This window comes from Malus sylvestris, chromosome 6 (assembly GCF_916048215.2).
Source record: "Malus sylvestris chromosome 6, drMalSylv7.2, whole genome shotgun sequence".
In the NCBI taxonomy this organism is placed as follows: Eukaryota; Viridiplantae; Streptophyta; class Magnoliopsida; order Rosales; family Rosaceae; genus Malus; species Malus sylvestris.
In genome coordinates, this window is record NC_062265.1 from 328,713 (window position 1) to 353,675 (window position 24,963).

The following is a 24,963-nucleotide window of genomic DNA, read 5'->3' on the forward strand; positions in this document are numbered from 1 at the left end:
TTCCCATCACATGCCTACGTGTAAAAGTTTGCAAGCATTTCTTAGACAATAGCTTTGAAAATTAAACCACAATTTCATCGTTCATGATTTATAAAAGGAACAACATTACAAGCTACAAACTGTCCGCGTCTGAACACGTACCACATCAATTTCTTCTGGTCAAGCATATTTGCAGCTACAACTTGCGATTGATTTGGCAGAGTGGATTGCTCAACTTTGCATTTAATTCCGAAATCTGATTACACATTACAGGGCCAAAAGTGCCTTTGTTGTTTACAGTTTTGCCAAGTAATATTTCTTCTGACAAATTGCCTACACTTGTATTAGAAAGAATTCATGTAAAATTTTGATTCACAGTCGTGTCACAATCCACATGAAGGCTGCGGACCAGAATGTAAGTGACAGTGACGCGAAAGCATAAGTACACAGCATGATAACTGAACATTCATTCTCTCCTGCTCCGAATAATTGCGTCATTGTTCCTGCCATATTTTAAAGGATCAACAAACAATACTTGAGAATAAACTTACATTTGTTACGATATAGAGTGAGCGAGCAACTTCTGATTGCACTTTTTTGTTGCTAAACAGCAGGAGCAAGCGTACCTATGTTCATCGCAGGTGGGAGTGAAAATTGAAGCAGAAGAACAAACAGATATAATGGATCAGAGTGCACCAACCCAAATTTCAGTGCCCCTTTAATAACCAATATGCCTATAAGAGGCAGGGCAACATAACGAACAACTATGATGCCAACGACAAGAGATTTCTGAATCCCTGACCCTCTCAAACCTGCAACAACAATGTGAAGTAAGTCCTAAAGTAAACCAACAACTAAGTACAACATTAATAGAATTTGTATGAGTTATTACCCTTAAGTAGGTTTCCTCCTATTATCAAAGTGAGAGCTGGGATGGCTCCGTCCCTGCAATCATAAAGAACAAGTCTCTTTAACTGATGCTGAGTGAACAACAAAATTAATACACACTTTGTATAAAGAACATGCTCGTCTTTTGAGCCGAAACCATCTGGTCTGAACATGTTTTGTAAAGTCGGGATTAACACCAGACAAGTATTCTACTTTTATGCTAATTGAGAACCAAATTATTCATCCGGATATGTACAACTATAGGACCAAGCATGGTTAGTATCTTCCCTAGTATGTAATAGTATTAAGAACGGGAAGCTAGATTAGTTGCCAATAAGTGCATAGATCGTGGATAAATTATTAAGGTTTGATACAGTTCGGGCATAAGTTCTATACCCCAACAAATAAGCAGTATCTTGAATCACCCGTAGAGGAGCACCATCTCCTATCTGTAATTTTCGAATCTGAGGAATGACTCCGATTGCAAAACCAACAATCTACACCAGGAAAAGATTAAGTTTGCCCAATTTTTCAATAAAATTGCGCTGAATCTGGATCACAATGATATAAAAGTGTCGAAGGGACATACCGCTCCAATAGTTGAAGGGGCAAATATTGTTTTCAGATTGATCTTTTCAAACACCATCACTATACGTTGCTTTAGTTTACCTGAAGTCATCACCTGCCATGGAAAACAACAAAGATATGCAGTGTAAGAAATTGAAAAGAAACAGGGCAACTTTCTCTTGTTAGAGATGTCCGGCATGTTACATTGTGAGATTGCGAATCTGGATCATACATTCAAATGACATTCATTTGATTAGTCGTCTGGATTGACAGTCTAGCAATAAAACATTTCTAAGTATTTCTGAGAAAACGACATTTCTCAATAAACAAATCTTAATATAGATTTGTTGGAAATACTTAAACAAAGCATCAAATTGAATGAGTATCATTGTAGTTTAATGGAGTTAGCAACCTTTGGTTTTTCTTCAGGCACAGCAGTGTATGGCAGTGAATATTGATCCCCATTTTCCTCAACTATGACATATTCCTTTGAAGAAAGCAGCGGCTCAGTGCAACTTACTTGGTCGGATGTAGGGGACCTCTCGGCGGACTGATTAGAATCTTGGGTGCCCCTTGTTGAAGATATCCGCACAATATTATATACATAGGACCACAAATACACGGCTCCTATCTGAAGCATGAACACAATTGCATTACAAAAAGCAAAGATAGGAATCCCTGACAGCTGAACAAGGTAGCAACATTGTAGAGAAGAGAAACAGTCGCTAGAATTCAAGAGGAAAATTGAAGGACAGAAGAAAATGTGTTCAGAAAAATGTATTCTACACAGCAAGCAGGTGCACACGAACACCATTTAAGAAGTGGCCCTGGCCGTTTGGGGTAGTACAATTTGTATGTATAATTGTATATGTTCTAGACATGAGATGAAACTTATGATGATATCAACGATTAAAATCGTGAGTTCGAATCGCAGTAACTGCGCCTTTTCAACTTGAATGAGAGAATTGAATTTTAACTTGTTTGAAGCAGCTTCCCAATCCATTCTTAATTCGAATCGTAGAAAGCAAGATAAAGGAATAATATTTCAATAAAACCCAAAATATTAGAACAAGACAAAGAGGGAATATGTACCGCCATTGAGAGCGAAGCATAAGCCATAGCATATGTGTGACAGACATCAGGAGCTCCAAACGGGCTCCCTTTTTCTTTACAAACTGCTGGGACTATAATGAGGAGCAAGTTACCCAAATTTCCTGTTAAGTGTTAACATCAGTATCTCTAAAGATTGATAAAACGCGAAACTGAGTATTTTTATCAGCTGCGATTTAGAATTAGAAATAAGATTAAATTCAAATATGTGTTGGACTGTGAGGGTAGAGCGTTGACTTACCTGCAGCACAGCAACCCAAGACAAGGCCTCGCAGATGGGCAGGAGGCCTTGTTAATTGGATGAGAATCCATCCGAGCACGGAACCAATTATAAACGTGATGAGGATATTCACTGGCATGAACCACCTATACACATAATAATTATTACAACATTCACATGATTATATATACATGTATGTATATATGTAGATCGAACAAAGTAATTACAACTCACATTTTAACCATGCTTTCATATGTAATTGTCTTCGCAAGGTTGGAACCCACGAGAGCAGGACTGAACACATAAAATACAACCTGTTCGTTCGTTCGTTCGTTGGTTCACAAAACACAAATACCAGTAAGAAAACAGTCCAACACGAGAAATAAATTGATTGAATGAAGAAGCGGTGTAGTGTTATTAACTTACAGTGTTTAAGTTCTTTCTAGTAACTTCCCCCAAAATATCGACACGATCAAGAGCAAGATAAGAGCCAAGTGCTGTTATCAAAAGCACTTTCAACACCGGAATTGAGGCCGTCACGAACAGCTGCAGAAGTTCCATCCTCTTCTTTTATCAATTATTCTAAATTATTATTAGCTCGTCCTCACCTCCCCTCTGCCACCTCTGCTTCTGCAAACGTAATGACAAACCAAACAGAAAACAAAGAGACAATCAAAATGCTAGTTTTTGGGAGAGGAATTAACAACATATAAATATATATATATATATATATATATATATATATATACACACACATATACACACACACACGTTTATGATACTAATAAGAGAGAATTAGAGTAAAATGGGGAGGTTTTTAAGATGTGGGATCGAACCTCCGGATTCCTATTAAATAGTACTATTATGGCATGTGCCAAACGAGGCCCAACCTGTAAAGTTAAGCTCAGAATGATTTGCTTTTATTTTGCTTTCATGAAAACAGAGGAGAGGAGGGGAAGAGGAAAAACAACAAGAGAGCTTATGCATTTATGTGAATGAATGCAGATGCATTTATGCACCAATTATACCTGTAGTCGCGTGTCAGAGCTGGGTTGACCCGATGCAGATGGGATCATGTGATGGCGCTGAAATAAAACAGTTTAATCAACACACGTCTCATCTGGCGTCAGCGTTTCTGTCTTTTTCTGCTTCCCATTTCCTTTGCCAATGGTGACTTGGTTACTACAATTGGCCCTTCGCAATCACTGCTATTTCATTATGTCATGTCCCTCCCAAAGGAGAGACAGAAAGCCACACTTCGTTGCAACCACATGTTTGCAACCGCATGGGCGCGGTTAATTCTCATAAAACATATTCATTTATTCTTCATCATCAGTATTACATTTAACAGCGAATGACCGTATCATTTATTTTTAGTGTAAAAATTTGATTTTTCGTTAAAATGAACAGTACCGGGAGTTTTTCGTTAAAGTTCTCTTATTTTAACCCATACTAGCATTTGCCTACACACTTTGTGTGTATGAACACATTTTTTTAGAAAATCAGAAGAAGAGAGGGAGAGGGAGAGGGAGAACCGGGGGGCGGGGGGAGTTTTTTTTGTTTTGTTTTTTTTTTTTAATATTGGAAGTATTTTAACATTACATGTAGGTGAGGCTTCAATAAAAAATAGTAAAATTTGGACCTATGAAATTACATCATTGCCCATCATATTTTTTGTGTGATAGAAGACGAGTTTATCTTTTATCCTCTTTTGGTTGACAAAGAGGGTTTTATTAATTAGTAGAGATAATGAACTGTTTGATCCTCATGAAAATAGATGATTAAATGATAGGGGTGCAACTTGGGTGGGAAATTTGGAAATATAACCAAAATTTGTACCTCATATAGAATTATAGCCATGATTTTAATTTTATAATAACTATAACCAAAAGTTAATATAAAAGCACTACTATACCCTTAATCACTGAATCCTTATATGTTGTTTTCCTAAACCCACCTGTAACCAATCTCCATCCAAGTCAGCTCCGACAGAGAGTTGCGATTGGAAAGCTGAGCCTTGGATCCTTCACTTTACACGCGTTTTTGCCTCTCTATCTCTCTCTGCTTTTTTTTCTTTCCATCTCTAGTCTTAAAAAGCTTTAACTTTTAGCTTCTGGGTATTCAAATGAGAAGAAACTAGGAGGAGGAGGAGGAGGAGGAGGAAGAAATCGGTAGAATTAGAACATAGAATTATCAATTTAACTTCTTAAACTCGTATCTAAATTAAATGATTGTTGAGTTGTATTGGATTTTCTTCTAAATTTTCAAAATTTTCCATCTGAGTTTTATCTCTGATTATCATATCTAGTATCGGATAGCTGCTGGACTTGATTCATCATCATCATCTTCTTCTTCTTCCACTCTCCAAACTTTTTCCATTTTTTTAATTTATAATTTTGGGTGAAAATTTCTAATCAAATTTTCCAGCTGGGTGGAAAATAATTCAAGAAAAAAGGTGTTCGTGGCCATTTGGCATCCACATGGTGGGGGTGGGGGGACGGAACTATATTGTGTGTTGGAGAAAAAGATAGAGGATAGTGGGGTGGGGTTAGGGATGGGCAATGGTTATGGCGGGCGGCTAACTGCGGTTATTTACTAATAACCGTTTATATTCATACCCGTATATCCGTTTATCCGTTGGGTAATTGCATAAACGGTTATACTCATACCCATAACTGTTTATACGTGGTTAACCATACCTATTTAACCATAACCGTTTACCCATTTAACAATAATCATTTACCTGTTTACCCGTTTATCTTTTTTTTACCCATTTTCACCGTCTACGTGTTTTTTTTTAACAACTTGAAAATTACAAAAGAAAAATTTGTCATAATTTTCGTTTTCTGACAATTAAACACCATTATAGGTACATTTTAGCATGCATTTCCCTATTTTAATCATTTAAGTCCTCATACAATTCCAATAATTGAAATAATAGTTTACGAACGATATTTTTCTGCTACACCCAAGCAAGTCTTTAATTATAATCCATATGAATACAAAGTAAGCTTCTAAAAACAAAAAGTAGTCAATATCTTAAATACTAGATGATTCAAAGTTCCAAAATATTACGAAACTAAACACTTTCGAACACTAATGCTTTAGCACGTTCAATCACAAAGTCTTATTGACTCGTTGTCACCAAAAGAGGCCTACAAAAGAAATGTATAAATTGAATTAGTATCCCATTTAGGAACACCGACACCAATTAGCATGAATCCAACAGAGATAAGTGATCACATAAGGTTTACATTGTACACTCAGTTATCAGAAGAAAAAAAAGAAAAAAAAAAGAAAAAAGCAAACAAAAACGGAGTACCAAATCAATTGAGAGATAGATGAGTGGCGGAGATGAGAGAGAGGGAAGCGAGGAGGGAGAGATGAGCGGGAGACGAAGCGTTTGAGACTCTAAGTTTGGCAAAGAGATTGAAAATTTAAGGTTTTTATTTTTTTTTAATTTTACATATATTAAATTAAATAGGTAAATGGATACCCATTATAACTGCGGGTCATACCCATAATTGATGGATACTCGTTATAACCGCGAGTAATACCCATGCCCATTTAAATTTCATAGATAAACGGTTGGGTATAACCGTTTGTTCGTCTAAACGGTTATCCATAACCATAACCAAGGAAGAAAATATCGGTAATATCGGAAATATCGGTAGTCCGAAAACACGGAAATATCGATGGAAATATCGATGGAAATATCGGTAAAATATCGATATCGATAAAAATTACATGGAAACCACGAAAATTGTAAGAAAAACTTGGAAATTTTTATTGAAACTTTGCAGGATGTTTATTTAGTTAATTATCTATTAGTTTATCACAAAAAATTGGAAGGAAATGCATTGCATGATGGATTTAACATTATCAAGTTGATTATGGATTTAACATTATCAAGTTGATTATATAGCGAGCTGACAAACATTGTGAGTGTAGAAAATATGTAGTAATTAATGAAAGAAGTCTAAACACACCATAATCATTTATATATAATGAATTAGTACAATATTTTACACTTTAGTACCACATAGAGTTTCTATGAGGTTCAAAATTTTCACTATCTTCATCATCTCTACGTGTAGAATGAGTGTATTGTGAAGAGTAGTTATCAAATGATAAATCCCCAAAATGGTTTTGCATGTAATTGTTAACATGCCACCCATATGGATCCGAGATTGGTTGAGGTTGTCCATAAGAAAAATCATTTGAAGATTGAGTCTGGGATTGTTTCCATGAGTCGCTTGATTCCATCCCAACATGGGAATGGGATATGAAGGGTAGGGAAATGGTTGGTTATGAGTATAACCATAGTTACTACTTCCCAATCCAATAGAGTCTGAAGTTCTAGATAACGAGTCATCTTCTTGACTTGACAAAATCCCCTTGCCTCTTTCTCTGCGAGTATAGTACTTCCCTATGGCACCAATTCCTGGTCCTGCCCGCCTACTGCCATGGCCATCATCCTGTGTTGCATGCATGAAGTTTGCCTCACCAGTGAAGGGGCTCATATATACGGGAGGTGGTGGTCCATAATAGTTTCCATATCCACCACCACTACCTCCAGCTCCACTATGTCCTTCATCATTCCCACCTCCGGTGGTAGGTGAGTCTCCTGATCTTGTACTAGAGCTATCATTAGTATCAGCACGATGTTGTGGTTGTGTAGGATTGGAAGAAGGTGGAATTCCAGTGTTTCTTGGTCTTGGGCGCAAAAGTTCTTCCAAAGAGTCAGTGCTGCTAGATCTCACCTCCTCCTCTAATACTCTTTCTACATTTATCCCTTCATTACGTGCTTCTTCAGCAACTCTGGGAGCTGGGTTGCCTTCATCATCATCTAAATGAAGAGGTCTAATCCATTGAAAAAGTTGGTTACCCTCTGTATCATCATCTTCACCAACAATATCAAACACATCTAGTGGGTCCCCACGGTCGACATGATCTATTTCTGCTTCATTATCTCGAATTTGAAGCTTCATGTTGTAGTAGCAATAAACTAATTTTTCCAAGCTACTATGAGCCAACTTATTTCTTTGCTTTGTGTGTATGAGTGCAAATGTGCTCCAATTTCTTTCACAAGCAGATGAGGAAGCTGTTTGTGATAATACTTTGATTGCTAACTTTCTCACAGTTGGTGCATCGGTCCCATACATGATCCACCATTCAGCTACAATGAAAAACAATGTTGATAAGCCTAATAACTCCAACAAATTCTATTATAAACTTATAGTGAAATATGTTTATACTCACTAGGAGACATATTTGTTCGAGCATCAACTGATGTTGGTTCTCCAAAAGTTCTTCTTGCATCTTTAAACCATGTTAGCTGAATTCAATAAATCGTGTTAGTTTAATCCAACAAAGTAATTATTATAATTTAAGTAATTGTCTACCTCATTTCCAAATTGGCCAACTGCTGGTGATGCAGGGTCTAATTTAGAGTATACATTATGTACAACACGTATAAGGTTACCATCATCTCCAACACCGGGTCTGTATTGGTATCAGGGATTCAAATAATATGTTGTTCAAAGAAACACATACTCTAATAAGAGAAATAATACTTATGCAACTAAAGAAACGAATTGCAAATTATGACATAATTTATACCTGCTGCATGCAAATCGTGGTATAATGTTTTATACCATCAGTCTTCAATTATCTTTATGACCCACCTTGCACCATGTTTTCTTTCCAATTCATCCTTCACTACACGCATCAACTCATATACTGCCCCCATAGTAGGATACACCTCTGTGTCAACGATCCGTAAAACTTTGTAAAGAGGTTCAAACACTTGGCACACATGTTCTGATTGAGTCCAAAAAGCATGATCAAGCACTATACTTTCCACCATACGACCTGTATTTGAGCAGCTCAAATTGTGGTTGGCCCAATCGTCACTAGTGAATAGTTGCTTCAACCCTGCTTTCTTCTTGAGTATGCTGTCTAATGCAATATAGTTGGTGGCGAATCGAGTGGTAGCTGGACGAATAATTTCTCCTTTGCAAAATTCACGCATCTTTGCCAACAACCAACCGTGATTGTAAATATAATTTGTGATCGTTCTAGCTCTTTTGACCACAGTAGCAACATTCTCTCTCTTCCTCATTGCCTCAAACATGAGATCAATACAATGTGCTGCACATGATGTCCAAAACACATTATGATGCTTCATTAACTTTTTTCCAGCTTTGACAAATGTAGAACCGTTGTCGGTCACGACTTGGACAACATTATGCTCTCCCACCTCCATGATTACATCCCTCAATAATTTGTAAATATACTTGTAATTCTTTATATGGTCTGAAGCATCAACAGACTTCAAAAAAATTATCTTTCCCTTGGAGTATACCATGAAGTTAATGATAGACAATCTGGTCGGGCCGGTCCATCCGTCACACATGAATGTGCAACCATTAGTTTCCCACTTTGACCTCAACTTGTTAACATACTCGCCAATGTCTTTATACTCCATATCCAAATATTTGTTTCTTATCTCATAGGGAGTGGGAGGTTGTACTCCAACACCGGCCTGTTGACATCCCACTACCATATTTTTGAAATGATGTGATGATGCCTTCGCAGCAGAGACATTTTCATAGATAAAGAACTTGCTAATTAGACGCCCCATTCCCTCCTTCACATTACCTCCAGTGAAATAACTCCAAACACTCTTTTGACGTGCTTTGGATGACTTATATAAACTTGGGGCTATTGGTGGTGTTGGTTGTAATTCTCTAAGACTGCCTCCCCGTCTCATTTGTGCACCACCACTTGTCCCGGAACCTTGTGCTCTATTAGGAATTTTATGAAGGTGTTCTCTTTCCCATGCTGACTGTTTGGAGGCACGTAATACTTGTTTCAAACTGCGTCGTTCTTCAGGTCCCATGTCATCATCACATTCGTCCTCATCGTCATCATCATCACTGTCAAGCTCTTGGCCATAGACTTCTCCCCGTAGCCCAGCTCGAATATTTTCCATTCCTTGTGTTATCTTTTCCTTCTGCTGTTTTTTATTTTTTAATAATGTGCTGATGAATGCCTTCACTTCTGGGGGGACATTATCGCATCGTTGGACATTTTTTGCTGGATCTAATCCACTAAGATGGTACTTAAGTCGTGTCACTCCGCCATTCTTCATTACCCGACCACAATATTTGCAAATTGTGCCATGTTTGTTTCCGTCTATTGGGTATCCATGTTCCCAAGCTGGATCACGTTTAGTAGCTCTACTGGACATCGTAAATGTACCTACATTTATTTTTCATGAAAATTAGACAAATATTTTTTGGCCAAAAAATATAGTAGTGAGGACGGTTATATAAGAGAACCTAAATAATAAAGTTATTCTACAGAAGAATTAAATATGAAGTAAAGAAAATGATTGTAAAAATTTAAGTAATTAAAAAAATAATATGGAATAATAAAACCTAATATTAATGAATAATAATCCAATTTGATAAAAAAATAATCCTAATATAAATGATGAATAATATTCCTTTTTGATAATAATCCTAATATAAATAATCCTACTATAAATGATGATAATTATGTTTCATGAAAATAATCCTAATATAAAACATAGTGATGAATAATATTCCTTTTTGATAATAATCCAATTTAATAATAATCCACTTTAATAATAATCCAATTTAATGAATAATCCAATTTGATAATAAAAAAAAACCTAATATTAATGAATAAAAATCCTATTTGATAAAAAAATAATCCTAATATAAAACATAGTGATGAATAATAATCCAATTTGATAATAATCCAATTTAATGAATAGTCCAATTTGATAATAATCCAATTTAATAATAATCCAATTTAATGAATAGTCCAATTTGATAATAAGCCAATTTAATGAATAATCCAATTTAATGAATAATAATCCAATTATCTTAAAAATAATCCTAATATAAAACATAGTGATGAATAATAATCCAAATTGATAATAATCCAATTTAATAATAATCCAATTTAATGAATAGTCCAATTTGATAATAAGCCAATTTAATGAATAATCCAATTTAATGAATAATAATCCAATTTGATAATAATATAATTTAATGAATAATAATCCAATTTGATAATAAAAAACCTAATATTAATGAATAATTATCCTATTTGATAATAAAACCTAATATTAATAAAATAATAAATAACATTAAACATATTAAAATTATCCTAGGGAATAATTATACAACATTACTTAATTACTTAAAAAAATTAACATGTAATTGTTAACATTACTTAACTACTTACAAAAATTAACATGCAAGTATTAATTACTTAAAAAAATTAACATACGAGTCCACACAAATTTATTTGTTGTTGTATAAATTACAATAATATAAATATAAGTTTGTAAACTTACCTTAAATATGAAACCCTTTGTGTTCAAGCTTTGGAATGGAGCTGGAATGGCTTTGAAAATGGTAAGGGAAATAAAATAATAAATAACATTAAACATATTAAAATTATCCTAGGGAATAATTATACAACATTACTTAATTACTTAAAAAAAATTAACATGTAATTGTTAACATTACTTAATTACTTACAAAAACTAACATGCAAGTATTAATTACTTAAAAAAATTAACATGTAATTGTTAACATTACTTAATTACTTACAAAAACTAACATGCAAGTATTAATTACTTAAAAAAATTAACATACGAGTTCACACAAATTTTTTTGTTGTTGTATAAATTATAAGAATATAAATATAAGTTTGTAAACTTACTTTAAATATGGAACCCTTTGTGTTCAAGCTCTGGAATGGATCTGGAATGACTTTGAAAGGGGTAAGGGAAATAAAATAATCGAAAAGGCTCTGAATGACTATGATACTCGACCTCTTGAAAGAATGCAGCTTTGAAAGAATATCACAATGGCTCTGATACTCCACCTTTTAAAACAATATCGGCACACGGTTTTGAATGAAACCACCATCTGAAAAGAATATGCTGTCTAATTGTAAAAGTGGTCTGAAATTGTCAAAATAATTGTAAAACTTGTCGGGAATACTGAGTGAGTCATGTGTCAAATTGTCAAAATAATTGTAAAACTTGTCGGGAATACTGAGTGAGTCATGTGTCCTCCTGACAGGAGGAACCCATACACACACACAAATGACACAACGCACGCACACAAACATCACACACGCAGACCACGACCTCAGTCTCTCTCTCTCTCGATCCTTCTCGATCTCTCTTCTCCCTTCTCCCACACACACACACACACACAGATCTCCGATCTCTCTTCTCCCTTCTCCCAAACACACACACACACACAGATCTCTCGATCTCTCTTCTCCATTCTCCGATCTCTCTTCTCCCTTATCCGATCTCTCTTCTCCCTTCTCCGATCTCTCTTCTCCCTTCTCCCCCCCCCCACACACACACACACAGATCTCTCGATCTCTCTTCTCCCTTATCCCACGCGCACACACACACACACAGATCTCTCAATCTCTCTTCTCCCTTCCCCTACACACACACCACGGCCTTCTGTTCCTCAGTCCGACAATCTCGAATCCCTCTCGATATCTGGGTGTCGCCGCCGTTGATCGTGGCTCTGGCGAAGTCGGAGTTGGCTCAGTCGTCTGTGGCGGTGCGCCGTTGAGCAAGGAGTTGGCTCAGTCATCTGGTTCGTCTTCGACTCGAAGAAAACAAGTTTTCAGGTGAGATTCCATTGAAACGCTAAACCCTAAACCGACATCACATATGTTGAATCGTTTATTACCTCTTGCATGCGTGAAATTTGAAGTTTATATGTGAAATTGAAGTTAAAAATCGTGTTTTTGCAAGGTTTTTGGGACGAAATCGGCTCGGGAATAGGCACACCATCTCCGGCGTTCTTCTCCGACGTTCGGCTCGGAGTCCGATTGCACCGTTCAAAAAAATATCGCGATATTTCCAAAATATCGCGATATTTGGACGAAAACCATTCGGATACCAATTAAAATATCCATTTCCCGAAAAACCGATAATATAGGCGATATTTCGCCGATATTATCGGCATTTTCTTCCATGACCATAACCATGAACTTTAAATGGACGGGTAACTACGGTTACCCAAACCCATGGGTATTTTGCCCATCCCTAGGTGGGGCGGAGCTGCAATAAGTGTCGAAGAAAGAGAGGTCGAGCTTGCAGAACGGAACATACATAGTGGTCATAGCAGGGAGGAAGCTCAACGTCGGTAAGGTATTAGGGAGAAGAACCGCAAGATTTAGGTAGACGGAGATTGGGCTCGACATCGTAGTCATGGCAGCAACCATTGTCTGTGTTCAACGACTTGCGAGTCGGCTTCGCCAACGAGTTTTTTCACAGTTAAGAGCAAAAGAAAAGTTTCTAGCGAGTAAGGATAGATTAATAATTTCATATCAACTTTTGGTTATAATTATCATAAACTTACAAGTGTGGCTATAATTTTATATGAGGTCCAAATTTTGATTATTTTTCCAAATTTCCGAACTTGGGTTGGGTCAACTTGAATCTGACCATATTATTTAGGGAACTTTAACGAAAAGCTCCCGGTACTGTTCACTTTAACGAAAAACCACATTTTTACACTAAAAAGTCAATCCTGATACTATTCACCTTACCCTTTATTTTGTCCTTATCGTTAAAACTCAAAGTTTTCAAATCATTTTCATTAGTTATCTTTATTATTTACAAATTTTTATCATGTATAAAGTTTATAATCAAAACCACTCAATTATTTAATATTCATTTAAAAATCATTTATAAAACAAATGCCAAACTGCTTTGCACCGAAAAAGTGCCAAACGACTTGCCAAAGACCAGTGGGATGAATCAGATGAACATAAAAAATAAAAAATAAAAAATAAAGCATTTGGTGAAGGCCAGGGCAGCATGCATCCTTTGGTGAATGGCATAAAAAGTTAAATTTGTCTACTAACACAAGCATTTAAAGACTTTTTTTTGTATAACATTTTGGTTTTAGTTTTAATTTTTGTCATAAAAATAGAAGAGCGAAAAAATGGATATAAAAGAGCGAAGGAAGAGTGATTGCAATGTTGTAAAAGAATTGTCCAACAAAAGGTACACAAAACGAAAACTAAAAACCAAAAACTATCTTAAGTTATTTTTATTTTCAAGATCTTATTTTGGGAAGATGATTTTCACTCTTTTTAGTCTATCATGCATGAGATATTTTTCAGTGTGCTCAGAACAAAAGTACATACGCTATATGTTATTATACAAATGGTGAAACACTGGAAAAAAAAAATGTTCCCTTGTATAATAACATATGACGTACCAGTTTGTGTTCTGAAAACATTTAAAAATCTCTCCTCATGTACCCGTTTTTACTATTAGATTAAATTAATTAAATATAAACAATACTCTGAATTAAGGGGAGTGTATGAAACTAAAAAGAGTTTGTATTCCTATTTTTAGTTGCCCTCTTTTTGACCATCCTCCTTCATTTCTGATTCTCTTACTCTCTACATGTAAGCACAAAGACTATAAACTGAAATAATTATAAATAAATAAAACATATTATATAAAAATAATGTTAAAAAGATCAAATTTACAAATAAAATCCTCTCATCTCTCATTTACAATAAAAAAGAAAAAAGAAAAGAAACAGCTGTTTTTCTTTTGGTAAAGAAAACAACCGTGTTTCTAAATCACAACGGACGAGAAGTCAAATCAAAATTGAGGAGCAAAGCCTAAACTGATCATGCATCTGAGTCCTTAGAAATATAAAATGAATAAAGTAAAATATGGTGGCCGACGTTATTGTATTATATACATCTCCCGCAGAAAGAGACGTTGTGATTGCTTTCTATTTGTCTTTTTCATTCATCTCTCGCTAAAAACTCTAAAGAAAAGGAAGTAGGATTCCTTCTATTTTTTTCTTTGTTTTTTATTTGAACGATCACGGTTAAATCATGTTAATATTTTATATTAATTTTTTTTATAATAAAAGTAAGATAAAATAAAAGTATATAAAAGGAGAAATTGAAAAAAAATAAAAAAAAGAAAGAAGAAAATCCTACACCAAAGAAAAGAACAAAGAAAGAGAATCACAAAACGACTCTTTCTCCAATCTCTAGATTCCATTATATATCCACTTGCACTTTCTTCCGTCTCAAAACCCAACAAAAGAAGACCCTGGACCAAAAAAAAATACCAATTCAGCTAATCTAAATTAGTCAACACGTGTTAATTTTCATTTACGTGTCAATTTGAATTATAAGTATGAGATGTCAAGTTGACGACATACGTGGCCATGAAAGTTTGTCCGTATGTGAGAGTAAGATTAATGGCATATTTACGTAACGGTAATGAAAATAGAAGGAATTGAATTGAGAAGGAGTTGGATTGAGGAGGAGTCAGAATCATATTCCTGTTGAAGCTGTTTACTTAAATATTCTGGAATCAGAATAGAATTTCATAAAGCTGTTTACTAATTCAGCAGAATCGGAATATAAATTAGTATGATTACTAAAATACCCTTATTCCAAATAAAATATTTTATATACTTTAATGGGTTTATAAATGATAGTCTTGGAAATAAAAAAAAGTAAGTGAGGGTATAAAGGGAACAAAAGTGTCATTCCAATTACCCAAATAATCAGGAATTGGATTACCACCTATATCTAGGGAATCCAATTCCACCAATACAAGGAATTGAATTCCAAAATTTATGTGGGCCCCACTGTTTTTTTGATTCCTCCATGTTTAGTAAACACTGAAGTACTTCATAATTGGAATTCAATTCCACATTCTCATTCTGATTACGGATACATAAACACGCCCTCAAGAGAGAATGGAAGAGGAAAAAGATTACGAGGAAAGAGAAATTGACTCCATATAACCATTAGCCGTCAGCTTTCTCATCACCACCTACCTATTGGTTTGAGAAAGATGAAAACCAAAGGAATCATTTGAATAGATAATCAGAAAAATGCTGTGTCCGTGGCGTTACATTCAGCACTCAAATTTGCCAAATACAAACGACTGAGAACGCAAAAAAGAAAAATCTTGTAAAATCACCCTACTGGTTTCTGCTACCGTATCAACTATCAAGCAAGTGCCAATAAACTGCATGTATGTATTTACCATTATCAGCAATAACGTATTTTCTAGGCATTTTCTAATCCTAACCACCTATCCCATCATCCATCATCCATCCATCCATCCATCCATCCAAGCAAAGCAGCTGTTAGGGTAAGGACCACTCTCCATGCGGAAGAGCTCAGCTTTCTACGAGATTTATACCCGTGGAAGTGCTGAATCAACTGAAAGCGATCGCTGCAAGTATTTGATGGATGATAAGGAATGATCACTTCCTTGTAATTTCTTCTTTTGATGGCCCAAGCTGAAACGAGGGTAAAATGCCATTTCATCTATTGAACTATTACTTCAGTTGAAATTGACTCATGAACTATTTTTTTGCTCAATTAACCCCATAAACTATTTGAAATAAGCCAATTGACCCCTTGTCGATAGATTTCATTCACTACTTTGTTAAATTCAAAGGAAAATTAGTATTTCTTTCATCAATTCTTAATTGTCAACTATAAGCAACAATGTAATTATGACATGTGAAAACAAAATAATGTGTGATGACAATGTAAGATGATCAGTTATATAAATGTTTGGTTTTTTTTGTTTTCTTATTATGCTATATGTTTTTGAATGATTTTGTGTTCATGTATCACAATTTCATTGGTGATTATAGCTGACAATTAATAATTAATGATGAAATGACTAACTTGCCCATAAATTTGACGGAATTGATTCCGCAATCTAATGGCAAGGGGTTAATTAACTAATTTTAAATAGTTTAGGGGGTTAATTTATAAAAAAAATAGTTTAGTGGGTCAATTTCAACTGGAGTGATAATTTAGGAAGTTAAACCGCAATTTATCCCTGAAACACAGAATAGATCAGCAAAACTTCACTGTTGCTTAACAACTTCCTTTATATGAGAATAAGAGCATCTCACAACACAGCCGGCAAATTCAAACTACTTTAAAGCAAACAAAACGAAAATTCTTACTAGAAAGCAAAACCAAAGCCACCACTTGGGATGATAAAAACATATTCCCATCAAATTAAATGAACACAACAACAAAAAAGCAAATGAACAAATTCAAAAGCAGTCTCCACTACAGAAACCGCAACAAAGCAAAGGGTACAAGACTAGTGATCTCAGCAAGGAGCTCAGAAACCCATTATAGCAGAAAGAATTCCTGTAAAATTTTAATTCAGAGTCGTGTTACAAGCCACATGAAGGCGGCGGACCAGAATGTAAGCGACAGTGAAGCAAAGGCATAAGTCCACAACATGATAACTGAACATTCATTCTCTCCTGCTCCGAATAATTGCGTCATTGTTCCTGCCATATTTTAAAGGATCAATAAACAATACTTGAGAATAAACTTACATTTGTTATGAGCGAGCAACTCTAGATTGCACTTTTTGTTGCTAAACAACAGGAGCAAGCGTACCTATGTTCATCGCAGGTGGGAGTGAAAACTGAAGCAGAAGAACAAACAGATATAATGGATCATAGTGCACCAACCCAAATTTCAGTGCCCCTTTAATAACCAATATGCCTATAAGAGGCAGGGCAACATAACGAACAACGATGATGCCAACGACAAGAGATTTCTGAATCCCTGACCCTCTCAAACCTGCAACAACAATGTGAAGTAGGTTCTAAACTAAACCAACAATTAAGTACATCACCAACAGAATTTGTATGGGTTATTACCTTTAAGTAGGTTTCCTCCTATTATCAAAGTGAGAGCTGGGATGGCTCCGTTCCTGCAATCATAAAGAACAAGTCTCTTTAACTGATGCTGAGTGAACAACAAAAATGATACAAACACTTTGTATAAAGAACATGCTCGTCTATTGAGCCGAAATTCAAAAACCATCTGGTCTGAGCATGTTTTGTAAAGTCGGGATTAACACCAGACAAGTATTCTACTTTTATGCTAATTGAGAACCAAATTATTCATCCGGATATGTACAACTATTGGACCAAGCATGGTTAGTATCTTCCCTAGTATGTAATAGTATTAAGAACGGGAAGCTAGATTAGTTGCCAATAAGTGCATAGATCGTGGATAAATTATTAAGGTTTGATACAGTTCGGGCAGAAGTTCTATACCCCAACAAATAAGCAGTATCTTGAATCACCCGTAGAGGAGCACCATCACCTATCAGTAAATTTCTAATCTGAGGGATGACTCCGATTGCAAAACCAACCACCTACACCAGGAAAAGGTTAAGTTAGCCCAATTTTTCAATAAAATTGCGCTGAATCTGGATCACAATGATATAAAAGTGCCAAAAGGACATACCGCTCCAGTAGTTGAAGGGGCAAATATTGCTTTCAGATTGATCTTTTTAAACACCATCACTATATGTTTCTTTAGTTTACTTGAAGTCGTCGCCTGCCAGGAAAAACAACAAGATATGCAGTGTAAGAAATTGAAAGGAAACAGGGGTAACTTTCTCTTGTGAGAGATGTCAGGCATGTTACATTGTGAGATTGCGAATCTGGATAGTACATTCAAATGGCATTCATTTGATTAGTAGTCTGGATAGACAGTTTGACAATATGTATTTCGGAAAAAACCGACATTTTCTCTATAAACAAATCTTAATATAGTTGGAAATACGTAAACAAAGCATCAAATTGAATGAATATCAATGTAGTTTAATGGAGTTAGCAACCTTTGCTGCTTCTTCTGGCACAGCAGTGTATGGCAGTGCATATTGATCCTGATTTTCACCAACTGTGACACATTCCTTTGAAGAAAGCAGAGGCTCAGTGCAACTTGCTTGGTCGGATGTGAAGGACTTCTCGGCGGACTGATTAGAATCTTGGATGCCCCTTGTTGAAGATATCCTCACAATATTATATACATAGGACCACAAATAAACGGCTCCTATCTGAAGCATGAACACAATTGCATTACAAAAAGCAAAGATAGGAATCCCTGACAGCTGAACAAGGTAGCTACATTGTACTGAAGAGAAACAGTCACTAGAATTCAAGAGGAAAATGGAAGGACAAAAGAAAAGTGTTTCTGAAAAACGTATTCTAGACATGACATGAAACTTATGATGATATCAACAATCAGTAACTGCGCCTTTTCACCTTGAATGAGATAATTGGATTGCAACTTGTTCGAAGCAGCTTCCTAATCCATTCTTAACTCGAATCGTAGAAAGATAAAGGAAGTTCAAGAAAACCCAAAATATTGGAACAAGACAAAGGGGGAATATGTACCGCCATTGAGAGCGAAGCATAAGCCATAGCATATGTGTGACAGACATCAGGAGCTCCAAACGGGCTTCCTTTTTCTTTACAAACTGCTGGGACTATAATGAGGAGCAAGTTACCCAAATTTCCTGTGAAGTGTTAACATCAGCATCTCTAAAGATTGATAAAACGCGAAACTGAGTATTTATAGCTGTGATTTAGAATTAGAAATAAGATTAAATTCAAATATGTGTTAGACTGTGAGGGTAGAGCGTTGACTTACCTGCAGCACAGCAACCCAAGACAAGGCCTCGCAGATGGGCAGGAGGCCTTGTTAATTGGATGAGAATCCATCCGAGCACGGAACCAATTATAAATGTGATGAGGATATTCACTGGCATGAACCACCTATCCAAATAACAATTATTAAAACGATAGCATGATTATATATGTGTGTGTGTATATATATATATATTGATCAGACAAAGTAATTAGAACTCACAATTTAGCCATGCTTTGATATGTAATTGTCCGCGCAAGGTTGGAACCCACGAGAGCAGGATTGAACACATAAAATACAACCTGTTCATTCGTTGGTTCACAAACACAAACACTAGTAAGAAAACAGTACAACACGAGAAATTTAATTAAATGAAGAGGGTTTAGAGAACAAGAGATTGAATGAAGAAGCAGTCTAGTGTTATTAACTTACAGTGTTTACGTTCTTTCTAGTAACCTCCCCCAAAATATCGACACGATCAAGAGCAAGGTATGAGCCAAGTGCTGTTATCAAAAGCACTTTCAACACTGGAATTGAGGCCGTCACAAACAGCTGCAGAAGCTCCATCCTTTTCTTTTATCTATTATTCGAAATTATTATTAGCTTGTCTTCACCTCCTCCTCTGCCTCTGCTACGTAATGCCAAAGGGAAAACAGAAAAACAAACAGGCAATCAAAATGCCAGTTTTGCGACAGCAATTCAACAACACACACATATGATAACAACAAGAGAGCATTAGAGAAAAATGGGGAGGTTTTAAAGATGTGGGATCAAACCTCCGAATTCGTATTAAATAGTTATATTACGGCATATGCCAAACGAGGCCTAATAAGCTGCTATAGCTAAGCTCAGAATGAATTGCTTTCGTTTTGCTTTCATGAAAACAATGGAAACCAACAAAAACAATCATTCAAGCACGTATATATATGATAGATTTAAGAATTTATTAGGAGGACATGAAGAAGAAAAACAATAAGGGCATATGCAATTATATGAACGAATATGTATGCAGCAATTAAATGTGTAGTCGCTCGTCTGGGCTGGGTCGACCCGGTGCCGATGGGAGCATGGGATGGAACTCAAATGAAAAGGTTTAATTTAATCAACACACGTCTCGTCTTTTTCATGTCATGTCCCCTCCTAAACGAGTCAGAATTCCAGAGTTCGTTGCAACCACATGTTCGCAATTAATTCTCAGTAAATATATTCATTTATTCTTCATCTTCAACATCACATTTGACAGCGAGTGACCACATCAATTTTATGAATAGTCCAGATAATAATATGTTCTACCATATTTAATTTAACAAATCTATCGTTTAACAAAAAAAAAAAATAATGATCTATTTGATCACCATGAAAACATTGTGATTTTATATTCTTAGAATAATACTTCTAAATGGTCTATTTGATCCTCATGAAAACATTGTGATTTTATATTCTTAGAATAATACTTCTAAACTTGTTTGCATCCGATTCCGCACCATTGCTTTGAGTAATCAAAATCGTTGTGTGAGCAGACTTTTAAACCATCGGATGAAAAGTTATTAAGATAATTTTGCTTGGAGAAATAATACTATGGTTTAATCATAATTATTCTTTTAATAATAAATTATTTTGACAATTTCTTATACGAGATAAAAAAAAGCAGTGCAATTCAAGGTGATTCTGGATGTGTGGATGTAGGCGTATGGGTTGGTTGCAATGGAAAGGTTTAGTAACCAAAAGATATAGATTAGCAGCGCGCGGCATGCGCTATAATGATTACCATTTTGGTCAATACTCAATACTGTTTGTTTGCTCAAGGTCGTTTGGAAGCTGCTGATGGGATTGAGTTTTTGGATTGTTACTGTCCATTTCGATTACAGAGAACGGGTTTATTAAAAAGGAAAACTAATGAACGAAGGGTTGAAAACTTTGAGTTTTAATGATAAGGACAAAATAAAGGGTAAAGTAAATAGTACTAGGATTGATTTTTTAGTGTAAAAATGTGGTTTTTCGTTAAAGTAAACAGTACTGGATGCTTTTCATTAAAGTTTCCTTATTAAAAAGGTGAGGAATAGGAAGATTAGAGGAATTGGATTCCTTACCAGAGCAAATCCATCAGCTGCCGCTCGGGGCCCTTGTCCAGTGCCACTGCTTCCCCCATCATCGCAACCACCCTAGGGCATCAACCCAACCCAAATCCACTTGCCATGAGATGCCGGGAACTTGAAACAGATAATTTTGAAATCATAATGCAATGGATTGAAAGAGAGTTATGGTGGCGAAGTGGAGTGGGTTTTTATGAATAGGAAGATGAGATTTTGGTTTTTTGACGAAAGAGAAAAAGATAATACTGGTAAGGGTTTCTTTATTTTTTATTTATTTATTTTCTATCTTTTAATAAATATTTTTATTTATTTATTAGTATAAATAATAATTCAGTTTATTATATATATTCTGGATAAGGGGTATTTTAGTAATCGTATTGAATTATATTCCGACTCGAGTAAATTAATAAACAACTTATACGAAATCAATATTATTTTTATTCCGATTTCAGAAAACTTTAGTATCTACTACAAGAATCTAATTCTAACTCCTCTCTATTCCAACCCCTCATTTATTCAATTCATTCCATTTTAATTACAAATTAGTAAACGAGCCCTAAAATTGGTAACAATAATGATGGGTAAATGTTGTCATGCATGTTGTTTGGAAATGATCAAGATGGTTTGATGAGATACGTGCATGCGATGGAATCTTTGTGATGATGATGAGATAAGAAGTCAAGGTGGGCTAGATTTTTATTTTGTTTGAAAATGCGTGTTTTTATTCCACGAGTAGATAATCGAGAACATCTTCAATTTAAATTTGGGGTTTCTCCATTTTAATTCTTGATAAAGATTGAAATTCAATTAAAATCTTATGTTAGATTTTATATTCATTATAGTCTTTGGACTATATTTCCATGTCGTCATAAATACTAAAATTCATATTTTCTTTTTAAAAAGATTTAATGCCTTTTTTGGTTCCCATAATGCCCATATTAAATATTTGGTTTAATTTTGCTCCATATTGTTTGACATTGATTATTATTTGACTTTCTCAGGGGATAAACATACCCCATCTAGACGTCCAAAAAACTATTAGTGATACGTTACAAGAATTAAACAAATACATGATTTAAATTATTCATTATTATCATCCAAAGCATAGAGGAAATAAAAATACCCAAATAATATATTATACATAATCGAATGCACTTAAATCATGTCCTAATGTGCTTAAATCATAGTATGTAGTCGAATCCACATAAATCATAGTACCAAGTCAAATGCACCTAAACTATGGTACCTACTACAATGCACCTAAATCACAGTATCTAGTCGAGTGCACCTAAATATGTAATCATAGTATCTATTTGAATACACCTACATCATAGTACCTACACAAATGCACCTAAATCATAGTACATGAATGCGGTACATGAATGCACCTAAATCATAGTACATATATGAATGCACCTAGATCATAGTATCTAGTTGAATGCACCTAAATATTCGTACCTTAAGTTCCATGGTAAAAAACAAGTGATGGCATTACAATATACTATATACATAGCCCCCTTAAATTTAGAAAATGAATTACTAATGTCTAGAATATGAACTAAAATCAGTTTGAAATTGGAATGAGAATAAGAAAAAAAACTACGGCAAAGTATCATATACATTATACATCCTAAAAAAAAGTTATAATAAATGACGTCCTATGATTGTTAACAAAAAAAAAAAAAAAAAAAAACCGTCTTCCTTACAAACATTCACAAAAGGGTATAGTTGGAGGAATAAAACAAAAACCAACAAAGAAATAAATGACAACCTAATGTGGAATAACATAGGCTGATGTGGCTATTTGGCCAAGGACTTAATTCAATTGTTAATCTTGCATACGGTATTATTCTAAACTAAATATTTTTCAAGGATTAATATCTAGTTTTCTATTTAAATTAACAGCACTGAAATTGTAGAATCAAGCAACATTGCTTCAAAATCGGCTACATATGTATTCAAGTTTCTGTTAGTGAAGAGTTTTCAGCCTTCTTATTGAAAGAGATCATCCCATCTGTCTTTTACCAAGTTACATAATTGGGGCACTTTGAAAGCACCTTTGTTGAACTTCACAAAAACTAACAAGCTTATCTTTAGGCTTTAAAACCTAAAAGCCGAGATAAATTTTTTCTTTCTTCAATTGTAATCACTTGGATAAGAAGTTAGCAGTACTTTGACAAAAGATTTCGACTCAAAAAATAATTTTTGGCCTCTTCCTCCGTATGGTTGGGCGCTTTCGTTTTCTTTAGCTAAATAATAAATTAATGAATAAATTACCAAAGATAGCTAAGAAAATTTGGGCGTGGGGAAGAACAAGAAGACAAGCAAAGATTTACTGGTGATTTGTTTTCGCCAAGTTACGAAGACAAAAATAAAAAAAAAAGTTGTCAGTGCATTCGGTGAAGGTCCAAATGTCCAATTTTTTGAACTTGAAAAAATCTCATTGTGATAGGAACACGAGTGGTACATCACGTGTTTTTATGTAAGTAGTAGGAAATTTTATTTTTTAACACACATATTTCACTATTTGTATAGTGATACATGGTGTACTACCTTGTGTATCTTTCACACTAAAAACTCTCTCCAGAAGTCGGCCATGATTGTTTATTGGCCATTAAGATGAGTGGCGGAAGTATTAGTCAGAGAGGATTGGCCTGGGCTTTGATGACCTTGTCTTTGAAGTTGAAAGCTGAATAGAGACAAAAATGTTGAATTTCCCTACTACCACTAGAATTTAGAGACTCGTTTGATAACATTTTGGTTTTAATTTTTATTTTTATCTTGAAAATAGAAGAGTAATGCATAAGAGAATGAATGGATATAAAAAGTGGAGGAAGAGTGGTTGCAATGATGTAAAAGAAATGTCTATCGAAAGCTATACAAAATGAAAACCAAAAATAAAAAATAAAAAATTATTTTGAGTCATTTTTCTTTCAAAATCTTTTTATTAGAGAGATGATTGTCACACTTCTTTTAACTTTTTACACCTTCTTTTTGTTTTTTACTATTAAATTAAATAAAACAAAAGTAACCTTCAAGATTAAAAGGAGTCGTTCCACATCCGTGGAACACAAAATTATAACCTCTCCATCTCCTTCTTATTCCTCCTTGTTTCCATCCGAGGGCATATTTTTTCCCTCTCTGTTCCGTCTCGTCCTGTCCCTTCCCGTCCTGTCTCTTTTCGTTCCGTCTACATACCAAACGATACCTTTGGTAATGAAAACAACTGTGCTTCTAGATCACAATGGAAGATAAGTCAAATCAAAATCGATGAGCTAAAGCCTAAATCCATCATGCATCTGAATCCTTAGAAACATAATAAAAAGAAGAAATTAAAATCTGGTGGCCAGCGTTATAGTATTATACATCTCTCGCAGAAAGAGACATTGTGATGGCATTTTATTTGTCTGTTTTAATCATCTCTCGCTAAGAGAGGAAAGAAAGAAAAACTAAACCACTCTCTCCATCTTCCACACACTATTTTACATTATCTATATCCACTCGCATTTTCTTCTTTTTTCACAACCCAATAAAACAAAAGTC

General features: G+C 34.9%; 2 protein-coding genes and 1 long non-coding RNA gene across 9 annotated transcripts; 1 reads left to right on the top strand and 2 right to left on the bottom strand.

The window, feature by feature from the left end:
• Positions 1–53: 53 nt before the first annotated feature.
• LOC126626368 (protein PIN-LIKES 3-like) lies at positions 54–20,412 on the bottom strand. Of its 5 annotated transcripts, none has more exons than XM_050295688.1 (11): positions 20,104–20,411; positions 3,191–3,394; positions 2,999–3,078; positions 2,786–2,910; positions 2,527–2,648; positions 1,847–2,065; positions 1,457–1,549; positions 1,264–1,364; positions 872–924; positions 606–791; positions 54–482 (listed from the first exon to the last, which is right to left on the bottom strand). In XM_050295688.1, the coding sequence occupies exons 2-11, from the start codon at positions 3,323–3,325 to the stop codon at positions 352–354; spliced, it is 1,245 nt and encodes a 414-aa protein (XP_050151645.1). In that variant the 5' UTR covers positions 3,326–3,394; positions 20,104–20,411; the 3' UTR covers positions 54–351. The 5 variants fall into 5 exon arrangements, with proteins under 5 accessions (XP_050151645.1, XP_050151642.1, XP_050151644.1 ...); XM_050295685.1 differs by lacking the exon at positions 20,104–20,411 and adding an exon at positions 3,601–3,765; XM_050295687.1 differs by lacking the exon at positions 20,104–20,411 and adding an exon at positions 3,655–3,747.
• On the top strand, positions 689–18,037 carry LOC126626380 (uncharacterized). The gene is made up of 2 exons (XR_007624671.1): positions 689–813; positions 17,487–18,037. It is a non-coding gene; the product is annotated as an uncharacterized LOC126626380 (long non-coding RNA).
• Positions 6,747–11,700, bottom strand: LOC126626366 (uncharacterized). 3 transcript variants are annotated; one of them, XR_007624668.1, is made up of 5 exons: positions 11,531–11,700; positions 11,160–11,209; positions 8,387–10,030; positions 8,027–8,102; positions 6,747–7,943 (listed from the first exon to the last, which is right to left on the bottom strand). XR_007624668.1 is itself a non-coding variant. In XM_050295684.1 (4 exons), exons 2-4 carry the CDS (start codon positions 8,393–8,395, stop codon positions 6,790–6,792), a joined length of 1,239 nt encoding a protein of 412 aa, XP_050151641.1. In that variant the 5' UTR covers positions 8,396–10,030; positions 11,160–11,700; the 3' UTR covers positions 6,747–6,789. The 3 variants fall into 3 exon arrangements, 1 of the variants encoding a protein (XP_050151641.1); XM_050295684.1 differs by having other exon boundaries at positions 11,160–11,700; XR_007624669.1 differs by lacking the exons at positions 11,160–11,209; positions 11,531–11,700 and having other exon boundaries at positions 8,387–10,234.
• Positions 20,413–24,963: the final 4,551 nt, after the last annotated feature.